Below are 17,618 nucleotides of genomic sequence, written 5' to 3'. Positions count from 1 at the left end.
TTTTGACTAAACAAAGGTGTAACCATAGATATGAATATTCATTATCCTTTATCTGCGGTTACACATTATTTTACACTCTACTGTATGTAACAAGTCAAAATGGCTGCTGTGAAATGCGCGTAATATGCATATAAATCTCGGCATCAAAGTAATTTTTTAGCGTCCATGTTTGACATGTTCAAGGCACAGCAAGCCAGGAGCACTTCAGAGAGGTGCGTCAAAACCCTGTGAATGCGTTCGGCGGCATTATTGACTTGTCACGGTCGCCGTGTCGCTTATGCCTCTCGAGCCAACCGGCAAATCACCTTCTCTCTCAGCCTGCCGCGAGTTCCCCGGTGCCGGTGCTGATCGGCATGAAAGTGTCAGTTGTCTGAGAGTCTTTGGTTTAAACGGCAAGCGGAAAATGCCAGCATCTGTTGTGTCTTCCACTAAATTGGCCGCCGCCACTCAGGCGGGGGTGCTGCGGCGCTGTTAACACTCCGCGCATGTCTGGACTGCAGAGCAGCGGCCTAGCTAGCTAGCGCTGACGTTCACCAGAGGCTCCACATCACCGTAGCAACGACAGAGACCGGGAGGAACCGAGACGCAACTCTCCTTATACAGTAGCTACTTCTGTCACCAGCTTTGCGTCCCACTCTCGACTAGAGTGAGACGTGAAACGACTTATACCAGGAAAAGCAGAGGAGGCTTAGGGGAGGCAGTGCCACCCCTGTTATCTAGAAGACCATAGAAGAAGTCGGTCATGTGACAACATATTTTTGGAGAGGCATCCATTTCAATCAACCTGCAAAGAAGGGAGACACATTTAAGCACATTTAAGTAAAAAAAAACATGGTTTTGCCCTCCAAAGTAAACATTTTATGATCAAGGTTTTTTTATTGCTGTGTTTGAACAATTATAGACAACTTTGAAAACAGTTCACACATGTTTTAGTGCTTTAGTAAGCTACACCATGCGTCTATACAGTTAGCATGATGCTAGCTCAAAACAGCTGGGGGATGCATTTTTTTCAAATGGTAGGCTTGGGGTGATTTGTGCCAGATATTCTCTTTGTTAAGTTGCCCCAACTTATAATTATTAACTATATATATATTACTTTATTGTATTTTATTGTTATTGTACATTGCATTCTTACATTTGATCACTAAAACAATGTGATATTCTTAATTTTAGACCAAAATCCATCATGCCACACAGATACAAATGGAAGACAGACAGGGTTTCAAATCCTCTTGAGAAGTTGGAAAGAGCAGTGAAAGAGGTGCAACAGGGGAAGACTATACGTCGGGTTGGAAAGGAGATGAAGATCTGCAGGATGCTTTTACCGCTTTTGAGATTAAAATGATCTGTTTTACTTAAAATGATCAATGGCACAATTTACCCCAGTGTATTCTCTCTAATGGCACAACTTACCCCGCACCGGGGGCAAGTTGGGCCACAAAACCACTTTTTTTTCTAAAGCTATATTTCTGAAACAATTTATTTAAGATCCAAAGTGATTGTCCCCAGGGATGCACAACATGCTAAACTATATGTACATATTTTAGTTGGGGGTGTCGTTACAAGCCTAAAGCTTTGTAGTGATAATTCTTATGCTGGTATAGTGATCTCTTTCCTCTGCGTTATAACCCTTCTTTACTCACTCAAATAGTAGGTTGGATGAATCAAAGTCGGACGAGATGTTGACTTAAAAAGCAGCTGTGTTTATTCATTCCTTTAAACACAACTCAATTATGAATTGAACAGATTCTTGAATTACTTTCTAGCTAATAGGTTTCGTCTTCTTTGTTGATCAGTGGTCGCCTTGGCAACCCTCTTGTCTCTTTTCTCGTGCAATCGTCTGGAAGGTGGAGGTCGGCTATGTTCCGTTTTGTGGCTTCTAGAGTTTTCTCCTTAAAAGCCCTAAGTCCCGCCCCTGCGCGGTCGTCGAGTGACGATCGCTAGGGGGCGTTCACTTCTCTTCCGATTGGCTGTTTTCTAGACGTCGGCCATCTTTGAGCCAAGCTGCCATTTTAGAAGTTATACCACGCTCTATATGGAATGATTTTGAATCTAGAGGCAGTTCCTCTCTGTTTTAGATAGATTTAGAATGTTATTTTAGTTAGCGTCTAAACGTATATAGGATTTGATTTCATTTACTTAAAACTCAAGGATTATTTCTTAACTTTAATTAACTATTAATTTAGTTCTTTTACCAAATTCCCTAGTGCTTTAAATACCTAAGTTAGCCTATTTTTGATTATAGGATCTTCAAATGATTATCTATTTTAGTCTATTTGGTTTCTTAAACTATTTATTATCTTCTAGGTATTTTTAAACCTAATTAGATAATTCTATCTTTAATATATACCATATTTTACTGTCTAATTCAACTTTCAAATGGTCCACCGCATCCTATATAGTCTTAAAATGACGGGGTAAAAATGGGCTCTATTTTGTTATTTATTGTCCTAAATGATCATTATTGTTTGGTTGTACTTTACACAACTTTTAAGCCAAATTCCGTTTTCCATTCTGTCCCCACAACCAGATGCTCCAGACGCCGGCACCATCCTTCCTGGGCCCCGTTCCCCGTACCTGGATAACTGAGTTAGCCGGATAACTTTCGGTCAAGTCTGACTTAAGCCGGACCTTCCTGTTCCCCGAAGCTGGATTGTCTAAATCACCATGACAACAGATCAAAAAGTTTGAGCCTGGTCGAGAGCAGGGTTTAAGTTCAAGTTAGCCGGATGAACCATCGCCACGCCCCCGCAAAGAAATGACAGCCCGTTTCCTGAAATTATTCCCACAGTCTACGATCTGCATTATACCATTCTGAATTACGTTTTTGTGCTCCATTCTTCCAGAGGGGGCTTTTGAAATGTAAAATAGACCCAAAATGCTGATACTAAATTCACTTTGTCCTAAATAATGCACGTTATATACCGTGGCGCTCGCTCGGTGCGATGTACACATTATGTGGTTATTTTAACAACGCGCAGCATTGCAAATGTGAATCCCGCGGGGACATCCTTAATGATTGAAACCTATCGCTCGTTTGGCTCTGATTCCTTTCATATTCTCCGCTGTGGATGAGGAGCGAGGAAGGACAGGAGCGCCTGGATTTTGTTTCATTCAAGCATAAAATTGAAGTGTCTATGCGTGGATTGTGGATTTTGTGTGATATTGTAACTGGGATTTGAGAAATTGAATGAGCCGTTGACGTCACATTAATGAATGAGAATAAAGAGATGAAACTTCATTCAAAATAAAGAATATTCTAAACACGGGTCTCTCGTTCATTAATGTATAAACAATGAATTTATCCCATCTGGCACAGTGGCGCAGCGGTAGTGCTCAATCCTGCCAACCCGGCGACCGGTGTTCGAAACCCCGTGTTTCCAATATAATTTTTTGGAATATAATATTAATGATTATACGCAGAAGTAGCCTAGTTTTAAGTTAAAATATTATAAATCTACATGCATTGAGGATGTCATTCTTTATATAGCTCTCAACGTGCACCAAATTGAATTATTCCTACATTGCAAAGAGAAGGAAAAGACTAGGTTTCGAACCCCGGTCGTCTGCGTGAAAGTCAAAAGAAGAACCCGTTACACCACAGTGGAAATAAGTAAAAGATCGACCATACATCAATCAATGGGTAAGAGAGCCGTATCGTTATTCTGTATAACAGTTTAACTAATTATTTTCGCTAGCAAGATCTCATTTGATTATTCAATCCAGCAGGCAAGTTTAAAGGAATATAATCTGATTGATGTGAGGGACTTAAAATTAGCCTATAGATAACGCATTTAACTTGTCGGCGAGGCGATTGAGCCGTACTGCAATATGTTAATAAAGTTTTAAATCAATTAATCAATCAATGCCGCTAGAGAATCAGGATCTCTGCTATCGATACGTGCTGGCTTTTCAACTGGAGCGGCCGCGCGCACTTATCCTGGGTCTCAAGTCTGGTTTGAGTTAACGAGACTGAATCCACCTTGGAGGAACAGGAAAATCCCGGCTTCAAACATCGGGTTAACTGAATCTGGATAATGTGACTCTTGATCGACTTAGTTGAACCAGGTACGGGGAATAGGGCCAAATTGTTCTCCACATGACACCTTTCTACTGCAGATTTATTAACTTTACTCTATATGGGATTTAATCACTTAGCCATGGTTCTTAATTACACGCGGCACGGTGGTGTAGTGGTTAACACTGTCGCCTCACAGCAAGAAGGTCCAGGGTTCGATTCCCGCTTGGGGACCATGGTTTCCATGATGCCAGTTACCCAGGTGGGGTATCTCCCAGGCCTTTCTGTGTGGAGTTTGCATGTTCTCCCCGTGCTCGCAAGGGTTTCCCCCCCGATAAGATAAACCCAATGGAAAAACATGCACAACAACAAGATCGCTAACGCTGTGGCGTCCTTGACGAAGACGGACAGGAGCACTTGGATTGGTCCCCTGGCGCGGCTCACGTTGACGCCTGTCTGCTCCCGGCTGCCCTTGGGGGGGAAGGACGACGGGATGGGTTAATCGCAGATACGAATCGCATCGGCGATTCTAAAGAGACAATGCATGTGTGTGTGTTCCGGTGTGTGTGCTAAAAAAAATAACCGCTGTGTGTACCGCTAAAACATTGAGTGTCGTTGCATGCCGAATAAAGACCTCTGCAACAGGTCCTGCATTATTATTATTATTATTATTATTAATTACCTTATTTAGTGTTAAACGGATCAATGCAATAATTTAAACAGATTTAGTCTATACTTTATATTAAATTATGCATTATTTTCTAGTTACCTGTTCTCTAAATTTAGACAATTAAGTGGTTTGAGTAAACACGGGTTTCCTGTGAAGTTGGACCCTTCAGAGTTTCTGTGAGCTAATCTACAAACCTATTGTAGGGGTCTGGCTATAGTAAACAACTCTATCTTTTCAGATGCTATTTTTAGCCTTTAGTGGAAGCCTGGGATAACAGATGAACCATTCAAATGCTAAATTACTTTGTCCCAAGGCCTAAAAAATGTGCTCCGGGGTATTTACAGTTGCAGGGAGCCAGGGAAGTGGGAGTAATTAAATCACCCTTTTCAGACCTATGTGCAAATTAAGGATGGTTTCATGTTGTGATTCCTCACCTTTCCCCCTCAGGGGGAAGGTGTGGCACCGCTTGAAGCCAGAGCCTCTGATCTTTAACCCCTATGTTACCCAGATTACAATATAAGTTTACTTCCTATACCTTTTCCTTACCAACCAAGTTTTCAAGACCAGTAGCTGAAGAGTTCTTAAGAGAAGACATGTTTTTCAATGCAGAATATACCACAGGGGCATTACTGTAATCACCTTGCTTTAAAGGCACTTTAAGTAAGTTTGGCACTTCTCACCCCACTCTCCCCTATTTGATTGAGCAACAGATTTGCCAGCTTAGAAACTAGGCTAATGATTTGGCTAGTTTTTACATCAAATTGAGAACACATTTTATTTACAATATTGAAATTGACATTCCTGATTGATTCCTGACAGTTGATTGCTATTGCACATGTCAGTTTCGCTAATAATGTGAATGACGTGCGTTGAGTTATCAGTGAGGACGTCGCCTGCTATTCATTTTCACAGCAGAGTGCCCTCTTCCTATACAATATATGACCCTCTTTGGCAAAGATACTTTAATAAAGACAGATAACACATTAAAATCAGAGCCAGTGTGATGGTATGACAATGGAACAGGTCCTGTCTCCTAAGGGGGCTGAACCGTTGTAACACAGGTGCTACCTTTAACACTGTGAGATCGCTAGACAAGCAGCAACTCAGTTTGTTAACACATCTGACAAGTCCATGATCTCCAATAAAGGGGTGATAGCATGCGGGTTAAGTGATCATTATATGATTTTCTGTACCCACTGCAACTTGTTCTTGTTCGCGGACGACTCAGCCCTGCTGGTCTCTGACAAGAACAAGTTACAGGTTGAAAAAACCCTCAGCTCTGAACTCTGCAGAATCTGCACCTGGCTCGCTGATAACAAACTATCATTACACATGGGCAAAACAGAGTCCATTCTCTTCGGATCAAATAACAAACTCACCAAGACCGACGGCTTCTCAGTTACAGTGGGTGACAATATTGTCACAAGAAAAGATGAAATTACCTACCTGGGTTCCATCCTAGAGGCAAATCTTTCCTGTGACAAAATGGCATCCAAGGTAATAAAAAAAGTCAACCAACGAACTAGATTCTTGTACCGGATCTCCTCTCTGGTAAACAAGAATACCCTGAAGACCCTGGCAGGAGCACTCATTCAAGGGTACTACGACTATGCTTGCACCTCATGGTACCAAAGCACATCAAAGGTGCTAAAAACAAGATTACAAACATCACAAAACAAACTGGTCAGACTTCTACTTGACCTTACCCCTAGAACCCACCTCACCCCTGCCCACTTTGACAACCTAGGATGGCTTAGAGTAGACGACAGAGTACAGCAACTTGCAATGGGCCTGGTCTACAAGATACACTATACGACCAAGGTACCCATGTACATGTCAAAATACTTCCCAAAGGTCAGTGAATACCAAGATCACAACACCAGAGGGAGCTCCACAAATCATGTTAAACCCAGATTTGGCTCAAACAAGGGACTAAACACGTTTCGCAATTATGCCACATCAATGTGGAACGCCCTACCCAAAGCTGTAAAGGAATGTGAATCCCTACCCACATTCAAAACCACTCTTAAAGAGCACCTACGGGAGACTGCAATTCGAAACTGGCCACCGTAAATGTCCAAACCCCCCCACCCCCTCCTAATAGACAGTCTCCTCCCCACCGCATGTATATATTCTCTCCCCACCGTATGTATATTTCTCTCCCAACCACCCACCCCCTCCTAATGTACAGTCCCCTCCCCATCATATGTATATACTCTGTCAGGATCTATGGGTAACAGTACTGTATATTTGAATATCGTATACAGTATGTCACAAATGTAACAGTACTAAATACCTGTATGTCATGTATGTCCCTATGCCATAAATGTCATGTGTGTTGTGTATGTCATAAATGTCATTGAATGTCATTGAAAATGGGGGACCCTGATGTAAACAAGACAAACGTCTTTTTCTGGTCTGCATCCCCTTAACAATTGTGTGTATTGAGCCGTACTGTATTGTACCCATTCTGCAATCTGTTAAATAAAGTTTTGATTCATTCATTCACATTGACTGCCGTTCACGTAGATCTACGTTTCTGTGGCCCGACCGTTGAGTGCCAAAAAATGTAGATCTACGTTTATGTTTCGTTATTTCTTTTATTCGCTATTGCCATTCACAATATATCGAGGCACCTTGTGCATGCTGTCCTGAATGTGTCTGAGATCGCAGACGGCCAATAAATCAAATCAAATCAAATGTATTTGTAAGGCCCGACAACACACATTAATGTCCCCATGGGCCGGACACGTCTTCTTTAAACAAGTCAAGAAGAAACATAACAATAAGTCAAGAACAGAACAAGAACACCATAAGGTCCAACAAATTTAAAATAAATGCAAATAAATGAATGAGTGCAAGCACTCCCAGACATACCCCACGCGAAGGTAAGGAAAAACTCACTAAAACCTAACAATAGGGAAAAAATGCTCCAAAGGCAGTGTGGAGGAGAGAAACCTTAGAAGGGCCATTCAAGGGGGGATCTCCCTTCTTATATGTCTAGTAGTGTTGCAGACTGACAGTTGGTAAGCATGCACTCAAGTGTGTAGTGAAACACAGATGAGTGCATGCAATAGCAACTGAACATTTTGAAAGATTAAAGATAGAGCTGATAGCAACTGAACAATTTGAAAGATTAAAGATAGAGCTGATTGCGAATCTATTTGAGGCACAGGGGCGGCGCAAAGAGGGTCACGTCCTCCCCGTCTTAATCACGGGACATTCAACACTCCGGTCATCGCTCCGAGACAGCCGGAGACAGGGAGATAGGGGGGCACGCAGAGAGGGTCGCAACCTCCCCGACATCATCGCGGGACGTCCAGCACTCCGGTCACCACTACGGGGCCGCCGGAGACAATACCGCCGCCTAACACCTTGCAGTCGGTATTGCACTCCATTTGAAACAATGTGGTTTGTTTTCTCGGCCGAGCTGCAGCGTGGGGGCGGGTTCTAAAAACTCCGGCAAAACAAGCGCTTATAGGGATGGCTTGGACAACTGACCCCGCCCGCCCGTTCATGTGCAATGCTGGATAACGTCGGAGACAGGATCTCTGTGGATATCTGGAATGGCGATCAGATAATTGGATTATTCTTTTTGCAGTACATCAGGGACAAGGTAAGGACTATTATTACCAATCTTGCGTTGATCCGATATTTTTTTTCCCACGATCGAAGCCTGTCTGTGTGGTATGTGTGTGTTGTGTCCCGTTGGTCACGGCATGGATGGGCGCCCCGCTCCAAGCCCCCTTTCATGCGTGCATGATGAAAGATAATACCGATAATCTAGCGTTGATTTAAGCGAGGAATGGCAACGTGTTTAGTGAATTCCAATAAAACACTGTTTCCGCGTCTTTTCCTGTGATTACTCACTCAAACTATACTCATATTCACCACGGTATAAAACGGAAATGTACGGATGAAAGAATTATCAGTTTTTTGCATGTTGACCGGAAGAAACTCACTGACAATCGACGGCGTTATTAGATTCATAGCTATAATATAAAATATAGGTTTAGCTCTACAAACAAGGTGAGCGTTTACATGGGGTTAATGGGTGGCATGGCCTATGCACTTCCCGGAAGGGGCGTGGCACGCAATGTGTTAAGATACAGGCCAATGTTCACCTCAATTTCTACAGTAAAGAACAATTATTTGCCAGATTTGGCATCTCTGTGCATCTCTTCTTGAGGGAAATGGAGACTGTGCCCGCTCTAGTACTCTAGTAGGCCTACCCGCTCTAGTGTGTCAGCCAATGCCGTGCCTTGTGTAGCTCACACGATGCATCACAGGAAGTGAGGTCAAGGACTTGGTCTGTCTCCCCTTTTAAATGATCTCTGGCTGTTAGTCCTCTACTCTACAGTCCTCTACTCTACAGGCACATTTCGATCTATCTTCCTGCTTCCGTCTCGCCAGCCAGTCATTAGAAAGGTGCGATTTGGACTCAATTTGGGAGTTGATGATTCTGACACCAACTCAACCAGTGAAATAGTCTCATCTTCTCCTCAGCACCAGCAATGACTTCGCCTGATTACCTGTAATTGTGTAATCATACTGTAGGCTGTCTAAACTATCGGACATGGAGATCATGGGGGTGATGAGGCATGGGCCAGGGAAATGATGGTTTAGATATGTAACAACTATAGGCATTTGATTCATCATCATAAAATGATTAGCTAAATGACTAAATGTAAATCATACTTTAAGGGGTAGAAAAAAAGAGATTGAAGATCTTTTCACTCAAATATTTATATTTTCATTGTATTTTATTCCTATTTTATATGTCTGGACTGTAATACTTGTTGGACCTGCAGTACCTGTTTACATCGTATTACCGTCTCTATGTTTATTGTATGCACCAACGTACCGAAATAAATTCCTTGTGCAAACATACTTAGACAAAAAACCTGAAATTTGAATTTTCTATTATTTAATACATTTTTTATTACGTATTTATTATGGAGTTGGGAAGGCACAGGAGAGAACGTTGTGACGGGAGCTGATCCCAAGCCAGCCCAGGTGTTCATGTGGTTCCAGAGGGCTTCTTACTTTTACATTTAGTCATTTAGCTGACTCTTTTATCCAAGGTTTGTACAACAAGTCAGCAGGAAGCCTGAATACTTTCCACAACAAATTCGTGTTTCCGCGTCTCTGATTGGCCACACGCGTTTCTAGTCACGAAACGCGTGTGGCCAATCAGAGCACAAAACTCGAACGCGGAAACACGAATTTGTTGTGGAAACCATAGACGCCAGCAGGAAGGGTACAACTCTGACAGCTAAGCGTAAGTAAGATTGTTCGTCAAACAGTGAGTGCTTCATACTTGAGTGCATATTAGTAGGTAATAATAGGCAAAGTAGATTCCCCCCCCCCCCCCCCCCCCCGATCTCATGGCTGATTTTCCTGTGTGTGTGTGTGTGTGTGTGTGTGTGTGTGTGTGTGTGTGTGTGTGTGTGTGTGTGTGTGTGTGTGTGTGTGTGTGTGTGTGCGCGCGTGTGTGTGTGTCCACAGTGCCGTCATGGGCCATCGTGTCCATCGCCTTCGTGGTGGTCATCCTGGTGCTGACCTGTTGCTTCTGCGTCTGCAAGAAATGGATCTTCAAGAAGAAGAACAAGAAGAAGGGCAAAGACAAGGGGGGCAAGAACGCCATCAACATGATGGACGTGAACGACGGGGCCAAGACCGAGGTGAGCACCTGCCCACGCCACGCTCACGCTCACTGGCACACGCTTAACCCTGTCACTGCCACACTACCGGAGGTTTACCCTTTCGCCTGCCACACTACCGGAGGTTTACCCTTTCACTGTGACAATACAGAAGGTTAGCCCTTTACTATCACACAACCGACGGCGATGCTCCATTATTAGCATCATTAGCTCCGCGGATGGGTAAAGGGTTTACCTTCTGTCGTGTGGCAGTGACACACTACCGGAGGTTTACCCTTTCACTGCCACACTACAGATGGAACCGTGAAAGGGTTAACCTCCTGTAGTGTGCATTCATGTACATTCAGGACAAAACGTGAGATGCTTTAGTTTTTTTCCACCCGCTCCTCAACCGTAGTAGTTTTGTGAACAATATTACACAACATATTATATTCTGTCTATACAAATTGTAACTATAAATTATAATTATGACTAAAAACTATAACTATAAATAAACTATAAACTAAACTATAGACTAAACATAATACACAATATATATATTATGTCTATATAAACTATAACTATGACTATAAACTAAACATAATACACAACATATATTCTATCTGTACAAACTATACAATACAAGGAATATGTTTTTTATTTGTATTTATTGAAATGTACAATAAAAAGAGGCGGATAAATTAGTAAGTCAGCGAGTCAAAAAGAAAGTCACGGTGCTTTTCTGTGTATGCTCATGTGATAATTCACTTAGCATTATCGTGTTCCTTATGTTATTCAAATGGTACATGCAAACTTGTGTTTTGTTATGTTACTTAACCCGCTATAAGACAACCACTAGCTGCTTCCAATTGCACAATCAACGCCCCATTCTATGCAACAAGTTCAATGTTTCAATTTACAAATGTTTAATGATATTCAGTAATGTTTTCTTTTTCATATTGTTTAATTTGTTTTGGTTTTTATTGATGATGAGATTCATCATCCACTGTTGATTCGTCACATTTTGTAGTAAAGACACATTCCACACGTTATGTTTAGAGATTCTTCTCCAAATATCACAAAAATGTTGCCGTCATAGAAGTGTGCCTTGTTTCTTTTCTTACATCCTTGCCATACTGCGGGGCGGGAGTTCTAAAGTGGCGGCCACTATTGTTTTTCAATGTCCCAAACCAATGAAATACAAATTTACTTCCATGTATACTTTTGTGGATTTGACTAACAAAAAACATTAAATCTTATCCAATTATTTCTTTGTTTTGGTTCTAAAGTCCAGTCCTTTGGTTTGAGTAAGGTCCGCTGTGTAATGAAGTGGTACTGTAGCAACCCAGAGGAATGACGTCACCTAATCGCAACCCAAAAGGCAGGGAATTAATGCAGCTCTCCCTCTCTAGCAGCTCAACGGGATGATATGGAACCCTGACAACCTAAACCCCGGTCGGCGTGCTAATTGCACCGACACCGCTTCTCAATACCGCCGCCCACCCTCAGCAGCGCATAATTGACAGAGTCCTTTTGATGTGCAGCCTATCATCCCACAGCAACACCACCACTCATCCATCAGACGTGGCTCAGACATGGGAGCTAGAAATGACTGAAGTCTTAAAGAGTAACTAATCACATGGGTATTGTGCTGCCCCCTACTGGTTTATATCTCTCCCTGCTGCCCCACCTTGACAGACTCAGCGTGATGAACCATGTCACAACACTGGGGGCCGCAAAATGACCATTTGTTTATTTACTCTTTAATTCAGGACTCTACGAGACCCAAATGTCATATTGAAGGAACTCCTCTGAACATGTAAACTTGACAACAGAAAAAGGAGGGAAAGTATTGATACAGAGTTCTGATCTGGGGTCAGTGAGCACTAGGAATCTTTTTTCTTTTTGTCATCATGCCTCTCTAGGCTTTGTGAATATGGACCCCAGGTGACTCAAAACAGCTCCAGCACATAAACAACCACAGGATTAGAATTACTTTTTAAAACCCACTTGGACGACCGTCCCAAAATCCCTTGAATCCACTTTCCCAGTCAGACAGGTACGCGACACCCATTCCGCCCGACTAACAGCAATAACTTGCGTGAGCGGTCCAAATGACTTCAAAGCTCATCCCCTCTCCTACTAAATGTATTATTGGTACAATTGCAGTATTAGTGTACTATACAGTACCTACTCTTTACACTATGAATACCTTTTGTAAGACACGTGAGATAACAAGTATTGTCTACCCACCACCCACTTACCCCCCCCTCATGAACCCTTGACCCCCTACGTGTCGTGGAGCCAGGTGCTCCCGATGCGAGCAGTCATTTCTCCCGGTATGCCCTGCAGACCGCGCTGTGTGTGTTTAAACTCCTGCGTGTGGTGTGTTTTAATTTGTTTCTCTCCCTTCTATGTCCTCCTTATGTGTGTTGTGTCTGATGACTGTGCTGATTGCCACGTGGCGGTAGGTTCCCTATTGCTGTTGGATCTTCCTAAGCCTGCTGCTCTTGACGTTTATTTTTTTCAAAGCCTCTTGACGAACGAACTTAACTCCCGTAGAACCAAATATATGTAACTATGCATACAGTACATGTATATATGTCTACTGTATATATGTGTGTAAAAACCTGCATATGCACATATATATGTACGAGAGAAGCATTGGGTGCGCTTTGACAAGGTTGAACTGCATTGATTTATTGCCAAGTTTTACACGTCTCCCCGCCTGAGTCTTTGATTTGCCACGCGGGAGGCCTAAATATTAAAGGCAACCAACTTGTGTCTAACCACGCCCAACTTGCGTCTAGCCACGCCCCCGCGGCGACGCGGGCAGCAGCAGAGCCTTTTGATAGCTCCGTCGCGGCAGCATTATATGCCAGTAACCGCCCCCTTATTCAGTATCCAGAAATAGCTCAATTGGCGACGCTGCATCGCTGTGGATCCTACGGCTCGTTGCTGGCTAGTTCGATTCCCTTCAATTTTTTTTTTTTTTTTTTTTTAACGTGCATTCGCATTCTTTCGCCGTTAAGTTTAGGCATAACTTTAAGCATTGTTTCGGAGTTGGTTAAGGTTAGGCATTGTTTCGGAGTTGCTTATGGTTAGAAGGGTTAAGTTTAGGCGCTGTTAAGGAGCTGGTTTAAGGTTAGAGTTTGACTTAGAGAATGGCAATATTTTTTAACGTGCATTCATTTCGCCGGGTTAAGTTTAGGCATTGTTTCGGAGTTGGTTAAGGTTAGGCATTGTTTCGGAGTTGCTTAAGGTTAGAAGGGTTAAGTTTAGGCGCTGTTAAGGAGCTGGTTAAGGTTAGAGTTTGACTTAGAGAATGGCAATAGACAGCCTATTTCCGCGCTGCAGCGCGAGGCAATAGACAGCCTATTTCCGCGCTGCCGCTCTCTCGCGCTGCCGTGGTCACATGGGGCGTATTGGCCAATCAGAGAAACGCTAAACACAAGTTGGTTGCCTAAAATATTCACGCGTCCGGGAGCGACGCATGGAATGATTGAGAAGCTCTACAAGTGATGTCATCCTGAAACCACCGCTTAAAGTGGAGGTTTCTCTAGTCGTAGCTTTTGGCGATCCCCCCTCTGTCAACACGAGTGGAGGTTTCTCTAGTCGTAGCTTCTGGCGCTCCCCCTCTGTCAACACGAGTGGAGGTTTCTAGTCGTAGCTTCTGGCGCTCCCCCTCTGTCAACACGAGTGGAGGTTTCTAGTCGTAGCTTTTGGCGCTCCCCCCTCTGTCAACACGAGTGGAGGTTTCTAGTCGTAGCTTCTGGCGCTCCCCCCTCTGTCAACACGAGTGGAGGTTTCTCTAGTCGTAGCTTCTGGCGCTCCCCCCTCTGTCAACACGAGTGGTGGAGGTTTCTCTAGTCGTAGCTTCTGGCGCTCCCCCCCTCTGTCAACACGAGTGGAGGTTTCTAGTCGTAGCTTCTGGCGCTCCCCCCTCTGTCAACACGAGTGGAGGTTTCTCTAGTCGTAGCTTCTGGCGCTCCCCCTCTGTCAACACGAGTGGAGAGAGACAGATGACAGATTCTCACGGGAACTCCAGTTACTTGGAAAGTTGGATTCACTTTAGGAAACCGTGTCAAATTTGCCCGATGCACTTTACGAGGGGACTAGAAATCGGTGTTACTTTTCTCAATCGTTGCTCACATGCTCTACCCCTGTGCCAAGTAAATGGCAGTTGTCATTTTCCCAATTGGATTAGAGGGGGGTGAAATTGAAAAACACTCAATTTGCGCATCGCCGCTGTCGGCCAAAACCTTTGTACCTTTTCTGGAAGTAAGAAAAACACCCTCATTTTCAGATGAACTTCAATAAATTTGTGAAATTCGACATTAGGTTCTGATGAGGTGTCCTAGGGTCATGAAACCTGGGACCATTGTCAACTTTAAAGAGAAACGCTAAACTTTGCCTTACAAGGTTTTGGTCCGACGATAAGAGCGACGCGCTCGCCGGAGGAGGAGACTGAACCCAGAACTCGAGTCCGATCAGTGCAGTTCGGCCTTTTGCTTTTCACACAAGCAACCTGACCGACTAATAGGAGCAGGCCCCCCCCCCTCCCCCGATGTACATACCCTCTTACCCACACCTACCCACTTACTGCTAGCATGATGCTTCTAGCTACCATCTGCGTTTATTGGGTGGGGGGGGGGAGGGGGGTTAATACATGCAGCTGAGGGTTGTGATGATGACAATGTGCGCGTGTCTGACGGGGGGGTGAGACTTGGGGGAATGGGGTGTGGGGGGGGTCACATGAGAGCACTGGCCTGTGCTAGTGAGAATGCTCTGCATGCGAAATTATTTTAAAAAGAGACATCTTGGAAGGCAACTTTTGACACTTGTGCACTATGAATGACACGTGAAGCTAGTCTTTGCCTCTTCAATCGCATGCGTTCTGATAACAAACTGTTCCACCCCCCCTCCTCTCCTCACCTGCTGCCCCCCCCCCCCCTCACTCAACACCAGGCAAAGGGCCTCAACCTCACTTCTTCTCTGCCATGTCAGACATTCCCCAGTCGATATGTGTTTGTTTTCTTTGCTAGAGATTTGATCTGCCTGAAATAACATCAAGGGAATTGTCTTTGCTGTGGTGCTTTCTGGAAGCTTTTCGCTCTCATCTCTCTCTATCTCTCTCTCTCTCTCTACATCCCCTCTCTTTCTTTTCTCTCTCCCTCCTATCTCTCTGCACCTCTCTCCATGCCCCCCCCCCCTCTCCATGCCCCCCCCCCCCCTCTCTCTCTCCACCCGCCACGTCTCCCATCTCTGTCATTATCGTCTGATCTTGCCTCCTGACCGAACGCCCAGGGACACCGATAGAGAAGCATCTCAAGGTGGTGTCCAGACGCGGGGCTAATTGTGCATCTCAGAGCATGTCCTGGTGTTACAGTAACTGCTGTGTTGTTTTAAGTGCTTGCTCTGCCCTCCCCCCCCTCCCCCCTCCCCCCCCTCCCCCTCCACACACACAAACAAAGAGAGAGGCAGCTCTTCACAGGAGTAGGTCCGCTGGCAGGGCCCCCGGGGACCGAACGGGGGAACGGCCGGCTCCGGCGCCACGCGGACGACACTGACTGTTGGTGGGTGTCTCCTTCAGGCCTTGAAGGATGAGGATGATGCGGAGACAGGGCTGACGGACACGGAGAAAGAGGCGGAGCCCAAGGAGGATGAGAAACTGGGCAAATTACAATACTCCCTGGATTACAATTTCTCCGAGAATACGGTAAGAGTTCGCTTCTCACGAACCTGCTCTCACTGTGTGTCGTTGTAGCCAAAAGGTCCTCCTTCGTAGTATGGTCACCCCCCCCCCCCCCCCCCCCCCCCCCCCCCCCCTCCCCTCCCCTGTTGTCGTGGTGACTGACTCAGGGCGGGGCCCGGCCCAAGGTGCTGCACAACATTGTCCCGTCGGCGGGCGTGATCTCCAGAGTCCGTCTGGTCCCTGGAGCTTCTCTGGCGTGGAGCACACGTGGTGTCGCTGTAGTGAGCGTGCTCCTCACAGAGCCTCCGCACACAGCCCCGCAGAGAGAGAGAGAGAGAGAGAGAGAGAGAGAGAGAGAGAGGAGAGAGAGAGAGGAGAGAGAGAGAGAGAGAGAGAGAGACAGAGAGAGAGAGACAGAGAGAGAGAGAGAGAGAGAGAGAGAGAGAGAGAGAGAGAGAGAGAGAGAGAGAGAGAAAGATATCTACCTGTGTGCCACCTACATCCCCCCAATTGAATCCCCATACTACAAGGAAGACATGTTCCTAATCCTACAAGACGAAATCAACCAGTTCCAGGCTTACGGGCACATTATAGTCTGTGGGGACCTCAATGCCAGGACAGGACGAGAACCTGACACTCTCAGCACACAGGGAGACAAACACCTAACAGGAGGTGGGAACATCCCCTCCCAAATATGCCCCCCCAGAAATAACTATGACCAAACAACAAATAAACATGGGTCACAACTTATACAGCTCTGTCGCTCGCTGGGACTGTACATAGTTAATGGTAGGCTCCGAGGGGACACTTATGGTAGGTACACATATAGCTCATCTCTGGGTAACAGTACAGTAGACTATTTTTATCACGGACCTCAGCCTAGAGTCTCTCAGAGCGTTCACAGTCAGCCAGCAAACACCCCTGTCATGACCACAGCAAAACCACTATCTTACCTGAATAGATCAACACACAACCAGGAAATACAAAACCAAACAAACTACACACTATTAAAAAACACTACAAATGGAAAGAAAGTAGTATGGAAGCATTCCAATCCGCTATCAAGCTACAAAAAATCCAATCCAAATTAGACCAATTCCTAGAAAAAAACTTCCAACACAACAGCAAAAGTGTAAACGGGGCGGTAGAAAACATCAATAACATATTTGACCTTACAGCTTCCTTATCCAACCTAAGGAGCCTCAAATAGGAAAGCGAGGAAAAATAGAAATAAAAATACGCATGACAAATGGTATGATAATGATTTGTAAAAATCTCAGGAAGATATTAAGGAACCTATCAAACCAAAAACACAGAGACCCAGACAACCAGAACACACGTCTCCAATACAGTGAAACACTGAAACAATACAAAAACACAGTCAGAAAAAAAAGAGACCAACATATTAGAAACCAGCTACAAGATATAGAGGAATCTATAAAACAAACAACTTCTGGGAAAACTGGAACAAAATAAACAAACAACACCACGAGGAGCTACCCATCCAAAATGGAGATGTATGGTAAACCACTTCTCCCAATCTCTTTAGCCCAATACAAAAAAATGAACAGCAAAAACACATACAGACAAACT

The 17,618-nt window shown here is 44.4% G+C and overlaps 1 protein-coding gene across 1 annotated transcript in view; it reads left to right on the top strand.

Annotated features, from left to right (window-relative positions):
• LOC311243473 (synaptotagmin-1-like) overlaps positions 1 to 16,118 on the top strand; it is a gene marked incomplete at both ends in the record, with an annotated part of 72,055 nt that extends 55,937 nt beyond the window's left edge. Inside the window, 3 exons of the mRNA XM_084332706.1 lie at positions 10,197 to 10,372; positions 15,924 to 16,049; positions 16,098 to 16,118. Coding sequence (XP_084188832.1) covers positions 10,197 to 10,372; positions 15,924 to 16,049; positions 16,098 to 16,118 — 323 coding nt within the window. The remainder of the gene's footprint in view (positions 1 to 10,196; positions 10,373 to 15,923; positions 16,050 to 16,097) is intronic.
• Positions 16,119 to 17,618: the final 1,500 nt, after the last annotated feature.

This window comes from Notolepis coatsorum (genome assembly GCF_963971535.1).
Source record: "Notolepis coatsorum genome assembly, chromosome: 17".
NCBI lineage: Eukaryota > Metazoa > Chordata > Actinopteri > Aulopiformes > Paralepididae > Notolepis > Notolepis coatsorum.
Note: the sequence above shows the minus strand (reverse complement) of the source record. Positions and strands in the feature narration are given on the sequence as shown.